Here is a 23,341-nt window from a genome sequence, read left to right as displayed (position 1 = left end):
GAGTGCAGTGGTGAGATCTCACTGTGATCTCTGCTTCCCGGGTTCAAGTCATTCTCCTGCCTCAGCCTCCCAAGTAGCTGGGATTACAGGCATGTACCACCACCCCTGGCTATTTTTTGTATTTTTAGTACAGATGGGATTTCACCATATTGGCTAGGCTAGTCCTGACCTCAAGTGATCCACTCACATTGGCCTCCCAAAGTACTGGGATTACAGGCTTGAGCCACCTTGCCTGGCCTGGCCTTCTTTCAATCGCTGGGGAGAGATGCAGGCCTGGCCCAGTGGACACCTGCACTCAATCTGTCCTGACTTGGTCATCCTGGTTGCAGGTAGATCTTGTGGCAAACACTCATTCACAGATATATTGAAATTGTTACCATGCTTGGGACCCTTGGAGGGTGAGAAAGAGAGAAGGTAAATTAGGGCTGTCAGAAGCATAGGGGAGTGAGACTGAGGGGCAATGGTGGCACTAAAATCTCAAGTGGGAAGAGCTCATACACAGAAATGTTACTGGGACAGTCATGCCTACCGACCTTTTCTAGAAACTCTGTCTGCATAAAACATGTAGTTTTTGAGCTCTGTGCTTGTTTTTATTTTTGTTTTTTTGAGATGGATCTCGCTCTGCCACCCAGGCTGGAGTGCAGTGGTGTGATCTCAGCTCACTGCAACTCTACCTCCTGGGTTCAAGCAATTCTGCCTGAGCTTCCCGAGAAGCTTGGATTACAGCTGTGTGCTACCACGCCCCACTAAGTTTTTCTATTTTTAGTAGAGATGGGGTTTTACCATGTTGGCCAGGCTGGTCTTGAATGCCTGACCTCAGGTGATCTGCCTGCCTCAGCCCCCCAAAGTGCTGGGATTACAGGCATGAGCCACCATGCTTGGCTTCTGTGCTTGTTTAAAGGTAAGGCTAATGGAATCTGAGGCTGGGGGGTGAGGATGCTGGTGGAAGGAGAGCCCAGCCCAGCCCTCCTGAGAAGAGAGTGGGTTCTCCCCACAGACAAGAGCAGGTAGGAGAAGAGGAGATAATTTAAAAAATTGCTAGGGAAGAGATGCTTAGGGAGGGGACTCCTGGAAAAGTTGGGAGTTTCTGCCTAGATTTCATGTGAATTGGGACATAAATGTAAAGACACTAGCATGTGTTCCCATAAGTTGGTATAGTATAGAGAATAACTTTTACAAAATAAAATTAAAAGTATGAGATATGAGAGAAGTTAAAAAGTAAAAAAACAAAAACGAAAACCATTGCATGCTAATTAAGGGAAGAATCAAGGTTTATAAATAGGAAGCAAAGACCTGTAAATTGAAGTTAATAATAAAAGGTAATTACAAATATTTTAAGAAACACAATGTTTGCAATATTAGAGTTGGGGAGTGTGTGTGTGGTTGGATACAGAAAGTCCTAAGAGGAAAAAACATTCAGATAGGAAATAATTTATTGTTAGAAAATTATTTCCACTTCTCATCTTAACCGTTTGACTCAAAGGAAAATAAAGTAAGATACATGAAAGAACAACTATTTCCAAACCAATAATTCTCAGACACGTTTTATAAAAGAGATAACCGAAATGGGACCAGGCTATCTGGAGAAGGTTGTGGCTCGTAATTGAGTCTGCTCCCGGTGAACGGTACTTTATGTTTACCTTGCACTTTTACTGAGTTGCTCATAACATTCAGAAACTGGAGCCCTCACAGGAATGCCCATGCAGCCCGGTCGCTTTTCTGCATCCAGCAGCTGAGGAGCTGGAAAGTTCCTTTTTTGCTGACTGTGGTCACGCATGACTGGATAATTTATGGACAAGACCAACAAGCACATCCATATCTCAAACTCGTTAATTACCAAGAGAGGGACTCAGCCCAGAATCGCTCTGAGGATGAAATCTATTCAAATCATCAGAGCCTTTTAAAAAATAAAAATAATAATAAATTCTGATTTTTCTTAGCAGCACCTTTCAAATATAGGGAGGGCTGTTTCTTACTACCCAAAGGAAACATTATGAAGGGTGCCTGAGATTTTTCATGTTAATATCTATATGAAAAGGCCAGATGTGATTGTAGAATTAAAAAAAAAAAAAAACATGACCAGGGAAAAAATTAGGGGTTGAGAAAATGTCCCAAATTTCAAAAGGGTACATTTCGGAAATTGCCATTGATAACAACGGATAGCTTTGATAATAGCATTGAGTGCTTGGTAGCAAACAATAGAAAAGATCATTAAAGAGATGGTGTTTCAGCCTTAGAGAGAAAAAGGGACTCCTGCTGAGAACCAGGGTCAGCCTCAAAGAACAAGAGATGTATATTAAAAACGTTCTCTTTTGATAAGTTTGCTAGGATGCTTTGCAACATCTATAACACTGTGTTTTGGACAAGAAGGTTGAAGTTGGGCTGATAACCATTTCAATAGACTTGGTGATGGCACCAAGGACGGCAAACCTGGAAAGTCTCCATGCCCTGTGGTCTGCTCCTTGCTCTTACTCATTCAGCTCAACAAATGTTTCTGCAGTAACTCAACACACAACAATAGAGCCTGGATTTTATGCAAGGTGCTCTTCCAGGCAAGGGATAGAAAGAAGTTGTTGGATCCCTGTCCTCATAGGGTTTATAATCTAGTGGTGGCAAAGGACAAGTGCACAACTAACCACGATACAAGACAGAATAGAAAAGCCACAAGAAGAGAAGTACCAGCTGTTCATGGAGGCTTGCGCCTGTAGTCCCAGCTACTAGGGAGGCCAAGGCAGGAGGGTAGCTTGATCCCAGGAGTTGGAGGCTGCAGTGAGCTATGATCGTGCCACTGCACCCTAGCCTGGGTGACAGAGTGAGGCCATGTCTCTAAAAACAAAAGAGAAGTACCAAGTGCCATGGGGATCTGTGAAGACAAAGGTCCCTTCTAGTTAGAAGACTAAAAAGGCTTTGCATAAGAGATACCATTGGAGGTGGAGTTTGAAGGAAGAGAAAGATGTGGAGTGATGAAAGAAGGTGTTTGCCCCAAATGGCATGAGCAGAGGCACAGAGAAGGAAGAAGTTATTCTTGAAGTCCAGTTTGACTGAAGCAGGAGGACTAAAAAGGATAGTCAGGACTGTTTTGATGGATTCTTCCTGCAAGGAGTTGGCTATCTCTGGGAGTCCTTGATGGGTAAGTGAAAGGACTTTGGGACTGAAGAATTACACAGTCTCACATTTGAATCCTGCCAAAGCCACTACCTTAGCCATGACACTAAGGAAGTTAAGGCCCTTCTCCAAGCTCTGTGTAGTTGCCTCATTTGCAAAATGGGCATGGGTAAAGCTCCTAGAACAAGAGGTCATTCTGGGAACCAAATGAGGTGATAGTTATAATGGTGTGTGCAGAGAGAGATCCAAGATGGCTGATCACTAACAGCTCAGGATTGTAGCTCCCAGTGAAATCTCAGAGAACGAGAGGACGCCACACTTTCAGACGAATTTTCGTCACTTATGGACCAGCAGATTTCTAGTGGAGGAGCCCCACGGGTCGCCAGCACGACTCTTGTGGCCGGCACAGTGGTTTTGCCAGCGCCTTGGCGCGGCAGCTCTTCATGCAGAGTAAACGGGACTGGTTCCCTTACTGACTGGTGTTTGGAGCTCCGGGAAGGCAGAGCCGCTTGTTGCGGACTCAAGAAGGAAGCCAGACCAGAGATTCCCGGGTAGAAGGGCACCATCAGTCTTATCGCTGCTATTGTGGCCGGCGCAGTGGGTTGCTTGATCCAGCACTGGGAATCAATAAATTGGACGTCGACTCAGAAACCTAATTAGAAAGGTGGTAATTGTAAAGACGACAGATGGATAAATTTATAATAAAGGGAAAAAACCAGCCTAAGAAGGCCGAGCATACCCAACATCAGAACCCCTCTCCCTCTACAGGGGATTGCAGTTTCTCATCAGCAACGGAACAAGCCCTGATGGAAAAGGACTGTGTTCCATTATCTGAAGTAGGCTTTAGAAGGTGGATGATAAGAAACTTCTAGGAATTAAAAGAACTTGTTCTAACCCAATGTAAAGAAACTAAGAACTTGGAAAAAAGGTTTGACGAAATGCTGAAAAGAATAGACAATATAGAGAGGAATATAAATGAACTAACGGAGCTGAAATATACAACATGAGAACTTAGTGAAATATGCACAAGTTTAAATAGCAGAATGGATCAAGCAGAAGAAAGGATACCAGAGGTCAAAGACCAACTTAATGAAATAAAACGACAAGACAAGAATAGAGAAAAAAGGATGAAAAGGAATGAGCAAAGTCTCCAAGAAATATGGGACTAGGTGAAAAGACCCAATCTACGTTTGATTGGTGTACCTGAATGTGATGAAGAGAATGAATCCAAGCTGGAAAATACTTTTCAGGATATTATCCGGGAAAATTTTCCTAATCTAGCAAAGCAGGACACTATTCAATCCCAGGTAATACAGAGAACACCACAAAGATATTCCTCAAGAAGAGCAACCCCAAGGCACATAATCTTTAGATTCACCAGGATCGAAACAAAGGAGAAAATACTAAGGACAGCCAGAGAGAAAGGCCAGGTTACCCATAAAGGGAAGCCTATTAGACTTACAGCAGATCTCTCAGCGGAAGCCCTACAAGCCAGAAGAGAGTGGGGGCCAATATTCAACATACTTAAAGAACAGAACTTTCAGCCTAGAATCTCATATCCTGCCAAACTCAGCTTCACAACTGAAGGAAAAATAAAAATCTTTTATGAACAAGCAAGTACTCAGAGATTTTATTACCACCAGGCCTACTTTACAAGAACTTCTGAAAGAAACATTATACATAGAAAGGAACAACCAGTATGAGCCTTTCTAAAAATATACCAAAAAGTAAAGAGCATCAACATAAAGAAGAATTTACATCAACGAATGGATAAAATAGCCAGTTAACATCAAATGGCAGTAACCCTAAATTTAAATCGACTAAATCCCCCAATCAAAAGATACAGCCAAAACCTAATGGTGTATCCAAAGATACACAAAGACTCAAAACAAAGGGTTGGAGAAAGATTTACCAACCAAATGGAGAGCAAAAATAAATAAATAAACAAAAAGCAGGAGTTGCAATTCTCACATCTGATAAAATAGATTTCAAAGCAACAAAGATACAGTGGTAAAAGGATCAATGTAACAATAAGAGACCTTAATACCCAGATATATAAGACCCATAACGAGATTTAGACTCAACGAGACCGAAAATTAATAAGGATATCTGGGACTTCGACTCAGATCCGGAACAAGTAAACTCAATATATATTTATAGAGATCTCCATTTCAAGTACACAAAATATTGATCAGCCATTATTAATACCCATTTTTAGAATGAAGCAATATTCTTGTTCTCTCTCCCTCTTTTTCTTCCTCTTTCTTCCTCTCCTTCTCTCCTTTTTTACTTTTCAACATCTTAGTTCCTTACCTCTACTCAATACATTCCTCTGAACACCTGATTCCTTGTGATTCTCCCGTCCCCCCCCCCACCAAAAAAAATATATATATATAATGGTGTGTGCACAGAGTAAATGCTCTCAGTGTAGCCAGTGAAGCCCAGGTTACAACTGGAGGAAGCTCCGCCTTTGGGGGGTTTCATCTGTAGCTTTGATTCGAGCAAGCAGAACAGCGAATAGATTTCTTTTTGTTATTTGATCACAATCTCAACTCAGCAGGGAGAGCCTCCACGCTGAGCCCAGGTAGACAATAACCTGAGCCAGAGACACAGCAAAGCTCCCTCCAGGGAGAATGGGAGGGAGGAGCCTCAGGTTTCTTTTTTTTTATAGCCTTTTCTTACTTTTATTTTTTATTTTTTTATTGCATTTTAGGTTTTGGGGTACATGTGCAGAACATGCAAGATAGTTGCATAGGTACACACGTGGCAGTGTGTTTTGCTGCCTTCCTCCCCTTCACCCACATTTGGCATTTCTCCCCATGCTATCCCTCCCCAGCTCCCCCCCGTTCCTCCCCTACTCCGCCCAATAGACCCCAGTGTATAGTGCTCCCTTCCCTGTGTCCATGTGTTCTCATTGTTCATCACCCACCTATGAGTGAGAACATGTGGTATTTCATTTTCTGTTCTTGTGTCAGTTTGCTGAGAATGATGTTCTCCAGATTCATCCATGTCCCTACAAAGGACACGAACTCATCATTTTTGATGGCTGCATAATATTCCATGGTGTATATGTGCCACATTTTCCCAATCCAGTCCATCATCAATGGGCATTTGGGTTGGTTCCAGGTCTTTGCTATTGTAAACAGTGCTGCAATGAACATTCATGTGCATGTGTCCTTATGGTAGACCGATTTATAGTCCTTTGGATATATACCCAGTAATGGGATTGCTAGGTCAAATGGAATTTGGCACTGGCCAGGCGTGCAGTCCGAGGAAGCAGCAGGTGGGTCTTACGTGCTGCAGGTGTCTAACCTGGGTGACCAGCTGAATGGAGAAGCAGGAAAAGTCAGAGGGGACTGTGAGGAAGACACACGGCAAAGACATAGGATTCGAAAGGAAGAAGCTTGGTGGAAGCCTGGGATCAGCAGTCTGGGCAAAGTGTAGAGGAGAGAGATGTGCTGCCACCCTCCTGGATTCGGAAAGCTCAGAGCAACACAAAAAAAAAGCGGGGAGAGCTCTTGATCCCTACAGGATCCCCACAGAGACCCCGAGGGAAGATGCGAAGGTTTTTAGGTGATACCAAGCTGGGAGATTGGCTAACACAAACACAACAAAGTATTGTTTCAAAGCAGTCTTGAAAAGCTAGAATTGTGAGTTGGAGCAAACAACAAAAACTAACTCATATATTAACTCATTTCCTCTTTCATATAAGGGAGATTCTGTTATTATCTTCATTTTACAGATAAGAAAACTGACACAAGGCCTATGATCCCAGCACTTTGGTAGGCCAAGGTGGGAGAATTGCTTGAAGCCAGGAGTTTAAGACCCATCTGGGCAACACAGGGAGAACCCTATCTCTACAAACAAAATTTTAAAATTAGCCAGCATGGTGATGCTCACCTATAGTCCCAGCTACTCAGAAGCTAAGGTAGGAGGATCCTTTGAGCCCAGGAGTTGAATGTTAAAATGAGGTATGATCACTCCACTGTACCCCAGCCTAGAGGCTAGAGCAGGACCCTGTCTCTAAAAAATAAAACAACAACAGTAAAAAAAGAAAACTGAAACACAGAGAGAGATTAAGTCACTAGGTCAGTAGTAGACCTGGGATTTCAACAGGACAGCAGGCTTTGAGATCTGTGGTCTAGAAGGAATGAAGGAGGGAAGTAGATCATTTTGGAGCATTTACAATTTGCCAGACTCCAAATTTTTCCCAAAGGAGTCCTTAGGAAGTGGGGAGACCTGGAAGGAGGTAAGATGATTTAAAATATGGCTTAGTGGGATGGGACATGGAGGCTCACACCTGTAATCTCAGCACTTTGGGAAGTGGAGGTGGGTGGATTATTTGAGGTCAGGATTTTGGGACCAATGTGGCCAGCATGGTGAAACCTCATCTCTAGTAAAAATACAAAAATTAGCTGGGTGTGGTGGTGTGCGCCTGTATTTTCAGCTACTCGGGAGGCTGAGGACCAAGAATCACTTGAACGTGGGAGGCGGAGGCTGCAATGAGCCAAGATCACGCCACTGCACTCTAGACTGGGTGACAGAGAGAGACTCCACTTCAAAACAAAATAAAATAGTATTGCTTAGTGGACAAAGATGACGATGTGATGGAAGTTCACTTCTAGACACCCCCTAGGCCTGTGAGAGGCATTTGGGGAGGCAGGAGCTAAATTTTCTATGCTGACCCCTGCTCCGATATGCATGACTTCTCAGCATGGTGCAGATAAGCAGCTGTCCCCAGCTGTTTCTGTTCAGGGGGGTCGCATTTCTCACTGTCTATGAAAATCTGATCTCTGAGTCTGATGACTATTGCATGTGATATGAATGAGGTATCTGCAAGGTGCATGGAGTGCGTGTACTGCATTGTTGTATTTGGATCAATGCGTGTCTATGTGTGTGTGCTGCCTGCCTGTATAGTGAATGCACATCTGTGTGTGCCTGTGTGTGTGTGATTGTATGGCAAATAGCTGCGTGTGTGTGATTGTATGGGAAATGACTGCGTGTGTGTGATTGTATGGCAAATGGCTGTGTGTGTGTTGCCCACATGTATGTGTGATGTGTATGTGTATTTCTCTGTGTGTGTGTGTGTGTGTGTGTGTGGTGTATAGAGGTGTCTGCATGGTGAGAGATTGTGTATATGAGCAGTTAGCTGTAGAACCTGCCTGGTGTATGCGTGTGCATGTGTGTGCCTGTGTAGTGTGGGCACTCTAGTGGAAGTTTGTTTCATAATCCTGGATGGAATTGGAACAAAAGCTGGGTAGCTCAGCGCCTGTGCGAAGGCAGATCACCCCACCTCTCCCAGGAAGGCTCACAGAAAGCACAGGAAGCAGAGGCAGAAAGAGCCTGGCAAGGGAGAGGCTGCATGGCCGCACCTCCACAGCGGCCCCCTCAGGACAGCTTTGATGCTGCACGTGCGATGGGAAGATCCTGGGGCTCTACACCTGCTGTCACGGACACCCCTGACTTGAAGCTGAAATAGACGGAGCCACTAGGATAACAAGCATATTTTTCCAGATGAAAAATGGACGCGCACACGCATGTGCCCTTCACCTTCTCATTTTCCCCCAAATTCTCACAGCTAGGAGACATGCTTCAACAGTTCTTCCCTAGGTGTGGGGTGACATAAAGCAAGTCCTGATGAAGGAGCTGATCCAGGGAGGCAAAGGAGAGGCCCTGGGGATCAGGCAGATCAACAGCTCCAGAGTCTAATGTGTAGGACAGGCACAGGTCAGAACTGAGCCACCAGGCACGCCGGAGTTAGGGCATAGGACCATCTTAAGACAGACCCACCACTTGGAACCAGACATCAGCCGCCAGGAAAAAAGTGAGAGGTTTGCGGTCCAGGTTTAACCAGGAGAGTGGGCATCAGCTGACCTCCAGGAGCTGGAAGGCTGAGCAAAGTGGCACAAACGCAGAGCCAAGGCACAGGGTCAAGGAAGGATCCCTGCCACTGCAGCAGAGTCAGTTTGTGGGCACGTTTGCAGGAGTCCTCCAGAGCAGGCTGAAATCCCCTGATCCAACTGGCTCAAGGCTTGCTGATGGAAATAAAGGAGAACATCTGGCGGTAGTAAGATAAGAAGGAAATTGTCTTCCATTTTCCCCTGCCTACCTCACCAAATGTCCACATTCTGTGTTCTGGAGAAAATTAGTCTCCCAGTAGGATGGCAGGTCTGTTTTTATACATGGACTATATTTGGTGCATATAAACTAAAAATATCAACACAAGGAAATTTAGTTAAAGGCAGGGCTTGTCCTCTTGCATACCCCCAGCCCCCACCGCCATCACTTGGCTCTGTGCCTGGATTTAGAAGGAGTCATCCCTTCTTCCAGAAAAGGTTAGACGGCACACGCTCTGGGCCTCTTAGAACCCTACCAGATATCAGTTAAAGATAGAGAGCTATGTATTTCTTATATTAATTCTTTTTTTTTTTTTTTTTTGACAGAGTCTGGCTCTGTCACCCAGGCTGGAGTGCAGTGGTGCGATCTCAGCTCACTGCAACCTCTTCCTCCCAGGTTCATGCGATTCTCCTGCCTCAGCCTCCCAAGTAGCTGGGATCACAGGCATGCATCACCACGCCCAGTTAATTTTTGTATTTTTAGCAGAGACAGAGTTTCACCATGTTGGCCAGGCTGGTCTCAAACTCCTGATCTCAGGTGATCCTCCTGCCTCAGCCTCCCAAAGTGTTAGGATTACAGGTGTGAGACACCATGTCCGGCCTTCTTATATTAATTCTAACATTGATTATCATATAGGTTTAAATAGAATGGCATTAACATAACACATATAACAATTACTGCTTCAGTTCACGGTCCCTTCTAGGGTGTGAACATCTAAGGGCAGAGATGAGGTATTTTTATTGCTGTGTTACAAGTTATCTAGCACAGAGCCTGGCAGTTGTTCAAAACTGTTGACGTCAATATGCAAATCAAAGGCTTAGATTTCTAAATATTTGTGTTTATTTGCACATGTGCACGGGGTCTCAGACCTCTCACTCTGGAAACTGCTTGAGAGATCACCTTGTCTGTCTTCTCACCAGTGAAGGAGGTAGTTCTACAGCCTTCTTAGCAGACCACCATCCACCTCCTCTGGGAACTTCGAGCCACATCTCTGTGAGATAGCCTATTCCACTGCAGGGAACTCTGATAGAAATGACTTCTTCAAAGTGATCCTAAACCAGACTCTCTAGTAACATCTACCCAATGTCTTCTCTCACTCTGTCCCCTACATATTTTTTTCTGTTTCTTCCAGGTTAAACAAATGGCCATGTGAAGTAATTTCAAGACCGCTCATCCTCCAAGTCACCCTCCTATAGAATCAATGAATGTGGTTTATGTTCATGTCCCCTAAAATACACGGTATGCAAGACTAGAACTATGCAATTTGACTACAGAGTCGCTGGGGGCTATTGCCCCTCTAACTTTATTATTCCTGTGCTATTAATGTCACCTACAATTGCATTAATCTTTATAACTGTCACATTTTCCTCTTGATTTGTATTAGACATCTAAAGAGCACAGTTTAAAAAAAAATCTCAGTCAAACTAGTCTGTCTCACTGTCTGCCACTGGTTTTTCAAAGCCAAACCCCATTAAGTTAAGAAACTGACTGCTTGAGATCTTGGTACATATTGGAAAACACCATGCTGGGAGAAGGAACTAGAACTTACGTTGGGACCTGTTTTGGGATCATTTTTCTCCATCCCACTGCCCATCAAGTTTCCTGGCAGGAGTACTTGGAGGCATCCTTGACCCCTCTCCTTCCTCACAAGTCACCAAGACTCAACAATTCTGCCTTAAAATATCTTCCTTTGTATTCCCGCTGCTATGCCCTTTGCTCAGATTCTAACACAAAATACTGCAGGGTCTTTGTTAAGTGCAAGCTCCATGGGTATTCTCTGCTTAAAATGTTTCAATAGCTTTAGCTTCTTTCAGACAAAGCCTGGATCCCTTTGTAGGGCTTGAATGTCCCTTTGGGAGCTTTTGTTATTGACATCTGCAGCCAGATACTCTCCCTCCCTCTGTGCACATCGTAAGCGTCAGCCATTCCAATTATGTGCTTCCCGTTCCCGCATGCACTTGCCTTCCTCCTGCTTTTAGGTCTTTGCTTGTATCTGTGAGGCGTTGCTCTAGACGCTGTATGCAAATTCATGTGTTCAGTCCTCCCCACCATCCTCTGAAGTAGATAATATTCCCATTTAATAGATGGGGGCGCTCAGGCTGGGGGTGGTGGCTCCCACCTGTAATCCCAGCACTTTGGGAGGCCAAGGCGGGCAGATCGCTTGAGGCCAGGAGTTCCATACCAGCCTGGCCAACATGATGAAACCCTGTCTCCACTAAAAATACAAAAATTAGCCAGGCATGGTAGTGCACATCTGTGCTTAGGCACAAGAATTGCTTGAACCTGGGGAGGAGGAGGTGGCAGTGAGCCGAGATTGCACCACTGCACTCCAGCCTGTGTGCTGTGTGACAGAGCGACACTCTGTCTAATAACAAAAAGGAAAACAAAACTAAACAAAAACAAAAAATAGATGAGGGAGCTCAAATGTTAAGCATTCTTTCCAGAGATGGGCAGTTAATAAGTTGTAGAGCTGGATGAGTCCCTTAGCCTAAAATGCCCTCCGATCGTTGGCAAACTTCTTGTCAAACTTCTGCCCATCTTTCAAGACAGTTCAAGCCTCAGCTCTTTGGGAAGTCTGCCTACCCCCTGAACTTGACCATTCAATAACACTTAGCATTCTGGGCTAACTGCTCAATGGTGGCTTCCCTCTAAGCAGCTTATATCTGAGGACCTGCCCCTGTCCTCTTCCTCCCTGAGTCCTCAGAGCCTATATTCTGCATCAGGAATCCGCTGAATGATTAGCCAAATTATCAACCTTTGGTAATCAATTTTTCCTGCAATGCACACAAAAATCTGGCAAAAGCTTAATTGTAGACTAGCTGGCTTCTGAAAAGCGAGCCAATTATCGCAAGTTCATTGAAGAGCAGTGGTGCTTTCTATAATGTACATTACCTAAACGTGCACAAGGGCAGGAAGGTTTTCAATGAGTAAGTCCAGCACACCATTTGCTCAGAAGATGTCCCTCAAGTACATCTCCTTTAGGATGCAATTTAGTCTATGAGGTGCGAGGAAGGCTGTGCAGTGGAGGTGGGAGAGTTGTCCCTCGCACGTTTGGCCGGATGGGCAATGAGCAGGGAGAGGAGCTACGAACCTTGCGAAAGAGCAACCTAAACTTTTTCTACACTAAATGTTCACCCAGAGAAAATCAGGTAAGTGTGAAGTCTTAAAGGAGTGAGGGACAGCAAAATCCATGCCTTGCTGTCCTACCTGTGCAAACATCACCAAGGGCTCTGGCATCTATGCTGTATTAACTCTATTTTCTTTTCTTTTCTTTTCTTTTTTTTTTTTTTTTTGAGACTGAGTTTTGCTCTTGTCACCAGGGCTGGAGTACAGTGACGCAATCTTGGCTCACTGCAACCTCCGCCTCCCAGGTTCAAGTGATTCTCCTGCCTCAGCCTCCTGGGTAGATGGGGTTACAAGTGCACACCACCACGCCTGGCTAATATTTTGTATTTTTAGAAGAGACAGGGTTTCGCCATGTAGGACAGGCTGGTCTCGAACTCCTGACCTCAGGTGATTCCCTCCGCTTCGGCCTCCCAAAGTGCTAGGATTACAGGCTGAACCACTGCGCCTGGCCCCTATTCTCTTGTTTTCTGTATTCTCCATGTTCTGGTACCTGGGGCCTCGCTGACTTGGGGGAAACTGCTCCTCCAACCCCAGGGCCAGCCAGTTATTACAGATAGCAAATGACCACCTGCAAGCACATCTTTCATAGGCAAACCAACCAGCCCAAAGCCCACAGCCACAACTACCCCCTTTCCTGAGTGCTAACCATCAAGCAGATATTCCCCTGTCCTAATCACCCCAGGGTGCCAATCAATCAGGTAACTTGGGACTCCTACACTCCAGAGCCTGCTGGCAGTGTGAGAACGAGCCAATCGTAAACCTGCTTAGCCTGTTTTCCCAGTCTGGCTTATTTCTTCCCACAAAAACCACAACAAAGACTCACGAACATGGTCTCCCACCCAGCTCCTGAGTGACCCTGCGTGCCACGCCATGCCCGCTTCCCGGGATCGACGAGTATGAAACTTCTTTTTTTTTTATTGCATTATAGGTTTGGGGGTACATGTGAAGAACATGCAAGATAGTTGCATAGGTACACACGTGGCAGTGTGATCAACTCCCCACCCCACTGCTGTCCCTCCCCTATTCCCCCCAACAGACACCAGTGTGTAGTGCTCCCCTCCCTGTGTCCATGTGTTCTCATTGTTCAACACCTGCCAACATGCGGTATTTCATTTTGGGTATGAAACTTCTTTCCTGTCAGTCACTTCCACGTCTGTGCATCTTACCATACCCGATTAAAGCAAATCCCCTGTTCATTTTAAACACAGGTTAGCCTACGTCATAGAAGATTCTTTTCCCCAACCTTCCCCACAAGCTTTTGAAGTGCATAACTAGACATCATCATCGTCAACAACGTCATCGTCAACAACGTCATCCTCATCAATATCCTACGGCTAAGAAAGGGAAACAAAGGCAAATGCCAGCGATTCACCTAAGGTCCCCAAAAGGTGGCCAAGCTGGGGCTTAAACACAGTTTGGGGGCCAGTACCAAATGCTGATCATTTCCCCCCCAAAATTTACAGAAGCCCATAGGAAGTTAGAAACATGGTCCCTAGTGAACCCTAGCTGCTTCGTATATAAAATGGAGACTACAGAATATTGATCTTTTGGAGAACTATGACAGTGTATGTGCAAGCACTTTGTAAAACATATTGTATACATGCATTTAAAAACTGGTGACCTTATGTTACATGATTAAAATCATCGATTAATAACAGGATGGCTATCTTACAATTATGACAGCTACTTATGATGTAGTGTTTCACATTATCATTTCATTTAACCCTGACCACAACCCTATGAGTTGATGAGTAGTATTATCCCCATTTGCAAAGGAGAAGAATGAGTCTATGAGAAGTTAAGAAATGCGCTCGAGTTTGCATCGTTAGCTCTATGTGGAGCTGTGATTCGAATTCATATACTAAACTGTCTGTCCCAAAGTTTTTCCCTGCCCTCAGAACTAAGAATACTCAAGTAAACATTTTTTCTTTTTGGCTGTCTGGCATAGCAAACACATCCTATGCTTGGAGGAGACCTGCCTTCCCATGTGGAGCCTAAAGGGGGCCTTTGCTCCCCAACTCCAAGCTATTACAACATGTGATTGACGCAAGGAATAGATCCACATCTTCAGTGAGAAGCTGACACGGAAATGCAGAGTGGTCTTGCCTTATACAAAATAGCAAATTGTAAGCACAGACTATAGTCCAATATCCTTCACATCATGAAAAATATGACATAGGATGTGCAGCAAAGGAGCAAAGGCGTGTTTCTATCAGGTTTTGCATGTCAGAAAGCAGCTACTGCAGTCCTGGTCGGAAACAAATGGATGGAGCAGAGTAATAGCCACCCTCCTACAGCTGAGATGTGAACTTTCAAGGCATTGAAAGAGACAGACATAACTGCCACTGTGTATGGAGGACCTCATTTGTGTCTGGTACTACATAAGACACTTTGCCTGTGTTACTTGTTGCTTGTTTTTTGCTTTTTCGAGACAGGATCTCACTCTGTCACCCAAGCTGGAATGAAGTGGCTCAATCACGACTCACTGCAGCCTTGACCTCCCTGGCTCAGGTGATCTTCCCACTCAGCCTCCTGGGACTACAGGTGCCCACCACCATGCCTGCCTAATTTTTGTATTTTTTAGAGACAGGGTTTTACCATGTTGCCCAGGCTTGTCTCAAACTTCTGGGGTCAAGCAATATGCCTGCCTTGGTCTCCCAAAGTGCGAGGATAACAGGCATGAGCCACCATGCCTACCCATATGTGTCTTATTTAATCACCATTTAACAGGAAAGAACACTGAAGCTCAGAGGGATTAAGACCCTTTAGTAAATGTTGGATCCATCAGATTCCTAAGACCAAGCTCCAAGCAAAGATCCCTCAAACATTTAATGTGCAAAGAAGATACCCAGAGATCTTATAAAGTTGTAGATTCTGATTCAGTAGGTCTGTAGTGGGGCCTGAGATTCTGCATTTCAAGTAAGGACCCAGGAGATATAGATTCTGCTGGCTGGTAGACCACATTTTAAGAAACAATACTCTAAATGTTTGTGCTTCTTAGATACCATCATTAAAAATACTCATGGCAGGCCAGGTGTGGTGGCTCATGCTTGCAATTCCAGCACTTTGGGAGGAGGATTGTTTGAGGCCAGGAGTTTGAGACCAACCTGGGCAACACAGTGAGATTCCTGTCTCTACAAAAAATGTAAAAATTAGCTGGGCAGGTGGCATGCATCTGCAGTTCCAGGTACCTAGGAAGCTGAGATGGACGGATGGCTTAAATCCAGGAGGTCGAGCCATGATCATTCCACTGCACCCCAGCCTAAAAGATAGAGCAAAACCCTGTCTCAAAAAGAAAAGACCACAAAAACAAATCCATGTCTCTTCTACTTGTTCTAAGCACTTCCCTAGGACTCTCCCTTTTCTAGAGCTTGATGGCATGAGAAGAGACTCCCTCTGCAATATAAATGTCAGAATTTAACCCAACGAACAATTTCTCCTTCCATTTGTTCAACCCCACGCCTTCGTCGAATGCCTTCTAAGCCAGACACAGCAGTAGGTATGAAGGAGACCAGGATAAATGAGATAAGGTCCTGGCCTCTGAGAGAGGAGCCATGGATGGAGACAGAATGTTGTAAAAAGTCTCTGATGCGGCCATGCGCAGTGGCTCACACCTGTAATCCCAGCACTTTGGGAGGCAAAGGCAGGTGGATTACCTAAGGTCAGGAGTTTGAGACTAGCCTGGCCAACATGGTGAAACCCTGTCTCTACCAAAAATACAAAAAATTAGCCGGGCATGGCGGTGGGAACCTGTAATCCCAGCTACTCAGGAGGCTGAGGCAGGAGAATCACTTGAACCTGAGAGATGGAGGTTGTAGTGAGCCAAGATTGTGCCATTGCACTCCAGCCTCAGCAACAGGAGTAAAACTCTGCCTAAAAAAGAAAAGAAAAGAAGAATGTCTCTGATGCTTCCATGAAAGAACAGCCAGCAGCACGCTGCCTTAGGATCCCCAGCCCAATCGCCCACTGCTGTGGCAGTTGAGGCCATTCTGACAGCTCCAGCACCATCTTCACCACTGTAAGGCTAGGGCACTTTTCACCATTGTGCTTTCCAACCATATGGATACACAGACAATTCACCTACTTTGGGTTACGACTGTGTCAGTGCACATGTAGTATCATGCCACTGTTTGTTGGAACAGGAACATGTTGAATATTTCTCGGACTTCATCCAGGCTGGAATGCAGTGGTGCAATATCAGCTCACTGCAGCCTCAACCTCCCCAGTTTAAGCAATCCTCCCACCTCAGCCTCCCAAGTAGCTGGAACTACAGGCATGTGCCGTCATGCTTGGCTATTTCTAAGTATTTTTGTAGAGACAAGATATAAGTGTGGTGGCTCACACTTGTAATCCCAGCACTTGGGATGCTGAGGCAGGCAGATCACTTGAGGATAGGAGTTTGAGACCAACCTGGCCAAAATGGCAAAACTCTGTCTCTACTAAAAATACAAAATTAGCTGGGTGTGGTGGTGGGCGCCTGGGGTCCCAGCTACTTGGGAGGCAGAGGCAGGAGAATTGCTTAAAATGGGAGGCAGAGGTTGAGACTGCACTATTGCACTCCAACCTGGGCAACAGAGCAAGACTCAGTCTCAAAAAAAAAAAAAATAATAATAACAAAATTAAAAAGGCCCCAGAGAGCTGCCTTGCACCTTCCACCATGTGAGGATACAGTGAGAAGGTGCTATCTACGAATGAGGACATGGGCCCTCAGCATGCACTGAATCTCCCAGTGTCTTGATTTAGGACTTCACAGCCTCCAGAACTATGAGAAATAAGTTTCTGAGGTTGATGAATTGCCCAGTTTATGGTATTCTGTTATTGCAGCCTGAGTGGACTAACACAGGCTTATATTCCAACTAGCAAGTCTAAAGTGATGACATCAGATGGCTCCCAGCTGTTCCCTATATGTGAACAGAAAACCCCTCTTTCTCTAGCAAGTGCTATTTCTTTATCCCCACCTGCCTTTTTTTTTTTTTGCAATGGAGTCTTGCTCTGTCACCCAGGCTGGAGTGCAGTGGCTTCATCTCGGCTCAGTGCAACCTGTGCCTTCTGGGTTCAAGTGTTTCTCCTGCCTCAGCCTCCCAAATAGCTGGGACTACAGGTGCCCACCACAACGCCCTGCTAATTTTTGTACTTTTAGTAGAGAAGGGGTTTTGCCAAATTGATCAGGCTGGTCTTGAACTCCTGACCTAAGGGGATCCACCTGCTTAGGCCTCCCAAAGTGCTGGGATTACAGGCTTGAGCCACCACGCCTGGCCTCTTTACCCCCATTTTTATGGCATGGCCAATAAGGGAGTGGGGAGAGAGAGGTGAAGCAGCTGGAATGTGAGGAGAGAAGGCTCACACTCCTGTAGACAGCCAGCATCATTTGACTGCGGCTTCCAGATGACTATTTGGTTTCATTCCATTGAACTCCTGGCACTTTTACTTGAGTCTTGTGGTTCTTTAAGGTCATTTAAACCTATCTGAACCCAGATGCAGAGAAGATTGTAAACAGTCAGGAACACAGGAAGCTGGTCAAGATAATAGACAAGGGAAGAAAAAAAAAGGCCTTGGCAGGGCACTGTGGCTCATGCCTATAATCCCAGCACTCTGGGAGGCCTAGGCTGGAGGATCACTGGAGCCCTGGAGTTTGAGACCACACTGGGCAATGTCGAAAGACCCTGTCTTTACCATGTCCAGCTAATTTTGTTTATAAATAAAATTATAATTACTTAAAAGCAAAATTAGCTGGGCATGGTAGCACATGCCTATAGTCCCAAGTACTCGGGAGGCTGAGATAGGAGCACACTTGGGCCTAGGAGGTCAAGGGTGAAGTGAGCCATGATCGTGCCACTGCACTTTAGCCTGGGTGACAGAGAGAGACCCTGTCTCAAAAAACAGATAAAAATTTAAAACAGAAGGAAAGACCTTAATCCCATGAGCAGTTATAACAATTCTACTCGAGGATACTTTTATGGCTATAATTCTTTGGGAAACTTCTACTGCCAAGTAGCAAAGCATTGTGAAGTTCTCGAATTGTACTTTAGGTTGAAAGATACCTTAAGGAACTCTTGGAGACTGGTTCTCTAAATTTATAGATGAGGCACAGGAGGTGTCATTGCTGAAGTCAAGGTCTCACAGCAAGTCATAAAGGAGCCAGAATGTGAGGCTCAGTCTGCTGAGTCATAATCCAGTGACCTTCCTTCGGGTTGCCTGGGACTTGCTCCTCAGTTCAGCACACTGCAGCCTTCCTCCAAGGATACAATTTTGCCCTCGTCATGAACCATCTGTAGTCCTACTCATTATCTGGTTAATTCAGTCATTTTGCAGCTATATGGGCAGAACCCAGCATGTGCCAGGGGCACCACAGGAACATGACAGATCAAGTCCCTGTCCCAAGGTGATCACAATTTGCTTCAATTCCTCACAGTGGCCATGCTTTTTGAATTCAGTCTTCCCCCAGAAATAGCTGCTTCTCTCCCTACTATGAGAGATGCTTTACTTTCATAGTGAAAGCATTCCTATTAATGTTGATATGAGAGAAACACAGAACACAGCAAAACAGGAGACCTAGCTTATGGTAGACAGGGTCTAAAGATAGTGAATTGGCTTTGGATTTTAATCAAGCTTTCAGACTCCAATAAGAATTTAATTGCAGGTGTCCTTACCATTTATTTCGCAGAATGACAATTGAAGATGGCCTCTGTGTTTCTTTACAATGGCTATAAATGCTGCTCATCCAAAGAGCTGTTTGCTCACATCAAGTTTTTAAGGGATATAGTCAGTATTAATCCAAAGGAAGCCCTAAAAAGCTGTGGCTACACTGGAACACTCAAGAGCGTTAGCTCTGGGAAGGCATGACTCCAGCGATGAAGTTATATGATCAGCAAGAAGAAAAAATACAACCCCAACAGCTTAGAAACCTGCTTTCTGCTTTTTCTTCTTAGAGGAGGTTTAATCTGTCCTAAGTCTAAGACGATTTGTCTTAAATTGACAGTGCAGGCTTAAATAGTTTATTATTTTAAAAGGTGACACAACAATTTTTATTCTTCATGGACCTCAGAATTCTTTCCTCGATTTGTAATTACTGTGATGTTTGAGAGATTATTGGCCTAGATAGCTTTTCTGATTCCCTCACTGTTATATCTTCAAGTAGGAATCAAAGAAAAGCAACCTGCAGTGACTCCATGGGAAAGGAAATCCAACCGTGTGAATCCATGTCTCCTTTGGAGATTTGAATCCGTGTTTCCAACACTGAAAATAGATTTCTGCAGCAAAGTGTATCGTTTATAAAGATTTTGACTCAGGATGAAGAAGGTAGAGATTATATCAATTTAATTGTACTTGTTCTAAGGGAAGCACCGTCAGTGGATGAGATTTTTCAAATTACCTCCTATGTGCAGGGTATATAGCATATATAGAATAAATTATTTTTACAATCAATAAGCAAAATTAACGTTAAAAATAAAGTTTTGGCCAGGCATGGTGGCTCATGCTTATAATCCTAGCACGTTAGGAGGACAAGGCAGTAGGACTGCTTGAGTCCAGGAGTTCAAGACCAGCCTATGTAACATAGTGAGACCTCATCTCTACAAAAACCTTTTAAAATTAGCCAAGTGTGGTGGCATGTACCTGTTCTCCCAGCTTCTTGGGAGGCTGAGGTGGGAGGATCACTTGAGCCTGGGGGGTGGAGGTTGCAGTGAGCTGAGATTGCACCACTACACTCCAGCCTGGGCAACGAAGTAAGGCTCTGTCTCAAAAACAATAAATACAAAATAAAGTTTTAAGGGTGGGAGATATCTGAACCACCATAAATACTAGTAATAAAATTCCTAACTCTCTGATGATGTATTTGGGGATATAGTGAGTTGACGTCATATAGAAATGTACCATGGTTCTTTAGCTCACTTGGAAGCTAAAGTTGAACACATATTTTCCCCAATAATTGGGTTTCATTAAGAAATATAGAATGAAACATATTAAGGCAATTTTTTTTTTTAAGATGAGGCTGGTCACGATGGCTCAGGCCTACAATCTCAGCATTTTGGGAGACAGAAGCAGGTGAATCTCTTGAGCTCAGGAGTTCAAGACCAACCTCAGCAACACAGGGAGACCCCGTCTCAAAAAAATATATATAATAATTGAACAAATAAAAGATGAACCCAGTTAAAAACAGACTTACCACATGCCACCTCTTCTACCTGCTTCCTAAGGTGAAAAAGGGCCAAAAGGGGCCCCTGGAGAAAAAATGATGATAAGAGGTACACACAGTGACAACAGGGTCTCCACACACACACTCTTCCTTTAAAAAATTCCCCCATTTCTAGGGCAATGTTCTATAGCAGAAGGAGCAGTGTTGAAAGGCCCCAAAATAAGTTTAGAAGCTGAGCCTGAAGAGAGACATAGCATGGATTCCTCAAATAGGTACTTAGGAAAGTCCGTGTTATTTGAGGATAACTGAGGCATCCACGCTTGAATATTTCTTTTGATTGTCATTTGAAATCTCCTGGATTTAGTTAAGTATTCTCTCTTTATCCCCTGGCACTCACTGTAGACTAATTACGTGCATACTTGACACAAAATCTCCTAACACATTATGCTTTAGTAACTTTCTAGTTAAAATTTTATTTCATTTTCTTTACTGGGGCTAAGGTACAGTTTTACTATTTGACTGTGAAAAGTCTACATTTTACCAAAAAACAAGGAGCAATTTTTAAGTTAACAAATCCACAACTCATGTTGGATTTGTAAATGTATCAAATTTACAGAAAGCAGAGGCAGATAATAATTCTCATAATGCCATAAAAGCAAATAGCAATTGTTTCCCTGATGATATCCTGGAGTATGAAAATGTCCTTCAAAATATATGTTCCCTCATTAAGATACATACACTGGTAATAGAGTTTCAAATATGCACAAAGATTAAAGCTTGCCCTATGTATTTTTAAAAGAAATTAATAAAGTGAGGTACTCGAAGGGGAAAGTTCACTACATTTTCTTTCACCTAACTGCTTTTAAATTTTTATTGCTGTTATTTCATCATTCAATTAGGTTTTCTGTTTCTTTGTTTTGTTTTGTTTTATATCTAGGCTGTGGTGAACATAAAAAAAGGAAACACGAAAACCTCTCTGAAAATAGAATCCCTTCCTTTGTTATCAGGAATGGAGGGTAAAGCAGATGTAAGGAGACATGTGAATAACCTCACGGGCCTTTGAGAATGCCCAATGTGACTCTAAAGAAAAGGCTGAAAGTGACTGGCTTCAAAACCACATTGAGATACCATCTCACACCAGTTAGAATGGCGATCATTAAAAAATCTGGAGACAACAGATGCTGGAGAGGATGTGGAGAAATAGGAACACTTTTACACTGTTGGTGGGAGTGTAAATTAGTACAATTATTGTGGAAGACAGTGTGGTGATTCCTCAGGGATCTAGAAATAGAAATTCCATTTGGCCCAGCAATCCCATTACTGGGTATATATCCAAAGGATTATAAATCATTCTATTATAAAGACATATGCACACGTATGTTCATTGCAGCACTGTTTACAATAGCAAAGACCTGGAACCAACCAAAATGCCCATCCATGATAGACTGTATAAGAAAAATGTGGCACATATATACCATGGAATACTATGCAGCCATCAAAAACGATGAGATCATGCCCTTTGTAGGGACATGGATGAATCTGGAAACTGTCACTCTCAGCAAACTGACACAAGAACAAAAAAATCTAACACCGCATGTTCTCACTCATAGGTGGGTGTTGAACAATGAGAACACATGGACACGGCAAAGAAGTGTCACACACTGGGGTCTGTTGAGGGGGAATAGGGGAGAGACAGCAGGGGTAGGGAGGTTGGGAAGGAATAACATGGGGAGAAATGCCAGATATAGGTGACGGGGGAATGGAAGCAGCAAACCACATTGCCATGTACGTACATACGCAACAATCCTGCATGTTCTGCACATGTACCCCAGAACCTAAAGTGCAATAAAAAATATATATACAAAAAAAAGCCAGTTACAATTTGCCATCATTTGCTTGTTCCAGTCTAGAAATGGCATATTACATATATGTGTGTGCGTGTATATATATGTATATATATTCATATAGATACCTGTGTGTGTTATATGTCTAGGTATATATATACACATATAAATAACTGTGTGTGTGTGTGTGTGTGTGTGTGTGTAGAGAGAGAGAGAGAGAGAAAGAGACTTTTTAAATCAATGAGAGCTTTTCCTACATAGAGCTGATGACCCATCAAGATTCCTCAATGACTCAAGGCAAATTGAAACTGACTTTTAAAACAATCCAGTCACTTCCACTCTTCCCTTTGGAGTCACACTGGGTATTCTAAAAACCCTGTAAGGTGATTCTTACATCTTACATTTGTCAAATAAAATAAATAATGTCATTCTTTAAGCCAATACTCATACACCCCATCCTTCCTAGGCAAATCTTGGCATTTTGATAAGCATTCAGTCTTCAGAGAATTAACAGCCAGCTATGTACATCTAATTGAGCACAGTCAGAGGAAAAGGACATTTTACCTCTATCCCAACAAAGCTATTATATTTACCTTCAACTTTGAAGATAGTAAAATGCGGTCGGCAATGGAAAGAACCCAACGCGTTACCTGCGCAGTTCATCCACAGACCCTGGTAAACCCAAGTGGCAGTTATCACCGAGGAAGCCCGTGTAGTCACTTTCCACTCATTAGACGCAGTAGCAGCAACGAGAGCTCCAAACCCTCCGACACCAGACACCAGACCCCAGATCTGCGCCCTGGACATGTCGTGCCGCCTTCACCAGTGACACTGTCCTGACAGAACGCCTTGGTGGTCTAGGCATGCAGCCGATAAAGAACACTTTGACAAGCGTCACAGCCAGTGGATGTGGGTAGATGACAGCGTTTCATGCTCGGGTGGCCTGAGGAAGTACAGGAATTTAGGATCAAGTATGGTTTACCAATGACATTTTAAAGATGGCCTGAAAGAGTCG

The 23,341-nt window shown here is 43.9% G+C and overlaps 1 protein-coding gene across 1 annotated transcript in view; it reads right to left on the bottom strand.

Annotated features, from left to right (window-relative positions):
• The window catches only part of CLDN10 (claudin 10), a 163,532-nt gene extending 140,399 nt beyond the window's left edge, over positions 1–23,133 (bottom strand). Inside the window, exon 1 of the mRNA XM_078368142.1 lies at positions 22,920–23,133. Within this exon, the coding sequence (XP_078224268.1) occupies positions 22,920–23,133 (214 nt within the window). The remainder of the gene's footprint in view (positions 1–22,919) is intronic.
• Positions 23,134–23,341: the final 208 nt, after the last annotated feature.

The sequence above is a fragment of the Callithrix jacchus genome, chromosome 1 (genome assembly GCF_049354715.1).
Source record: "Callithrix jacchus isolate 240 chromosome 1, calJac240_pri, whole genome shotgun sequence".
Lineage (NCBI taxonomy): Eukaryota > Metazoa > Chordata > Mammalia > Primates > Cebidae > Callithrix > Callithrix jacchus.
Note: the sequence above shows the minus strand (reverse complement) of the source record. Positions and strands in the feature narration are given on the sequence as shown.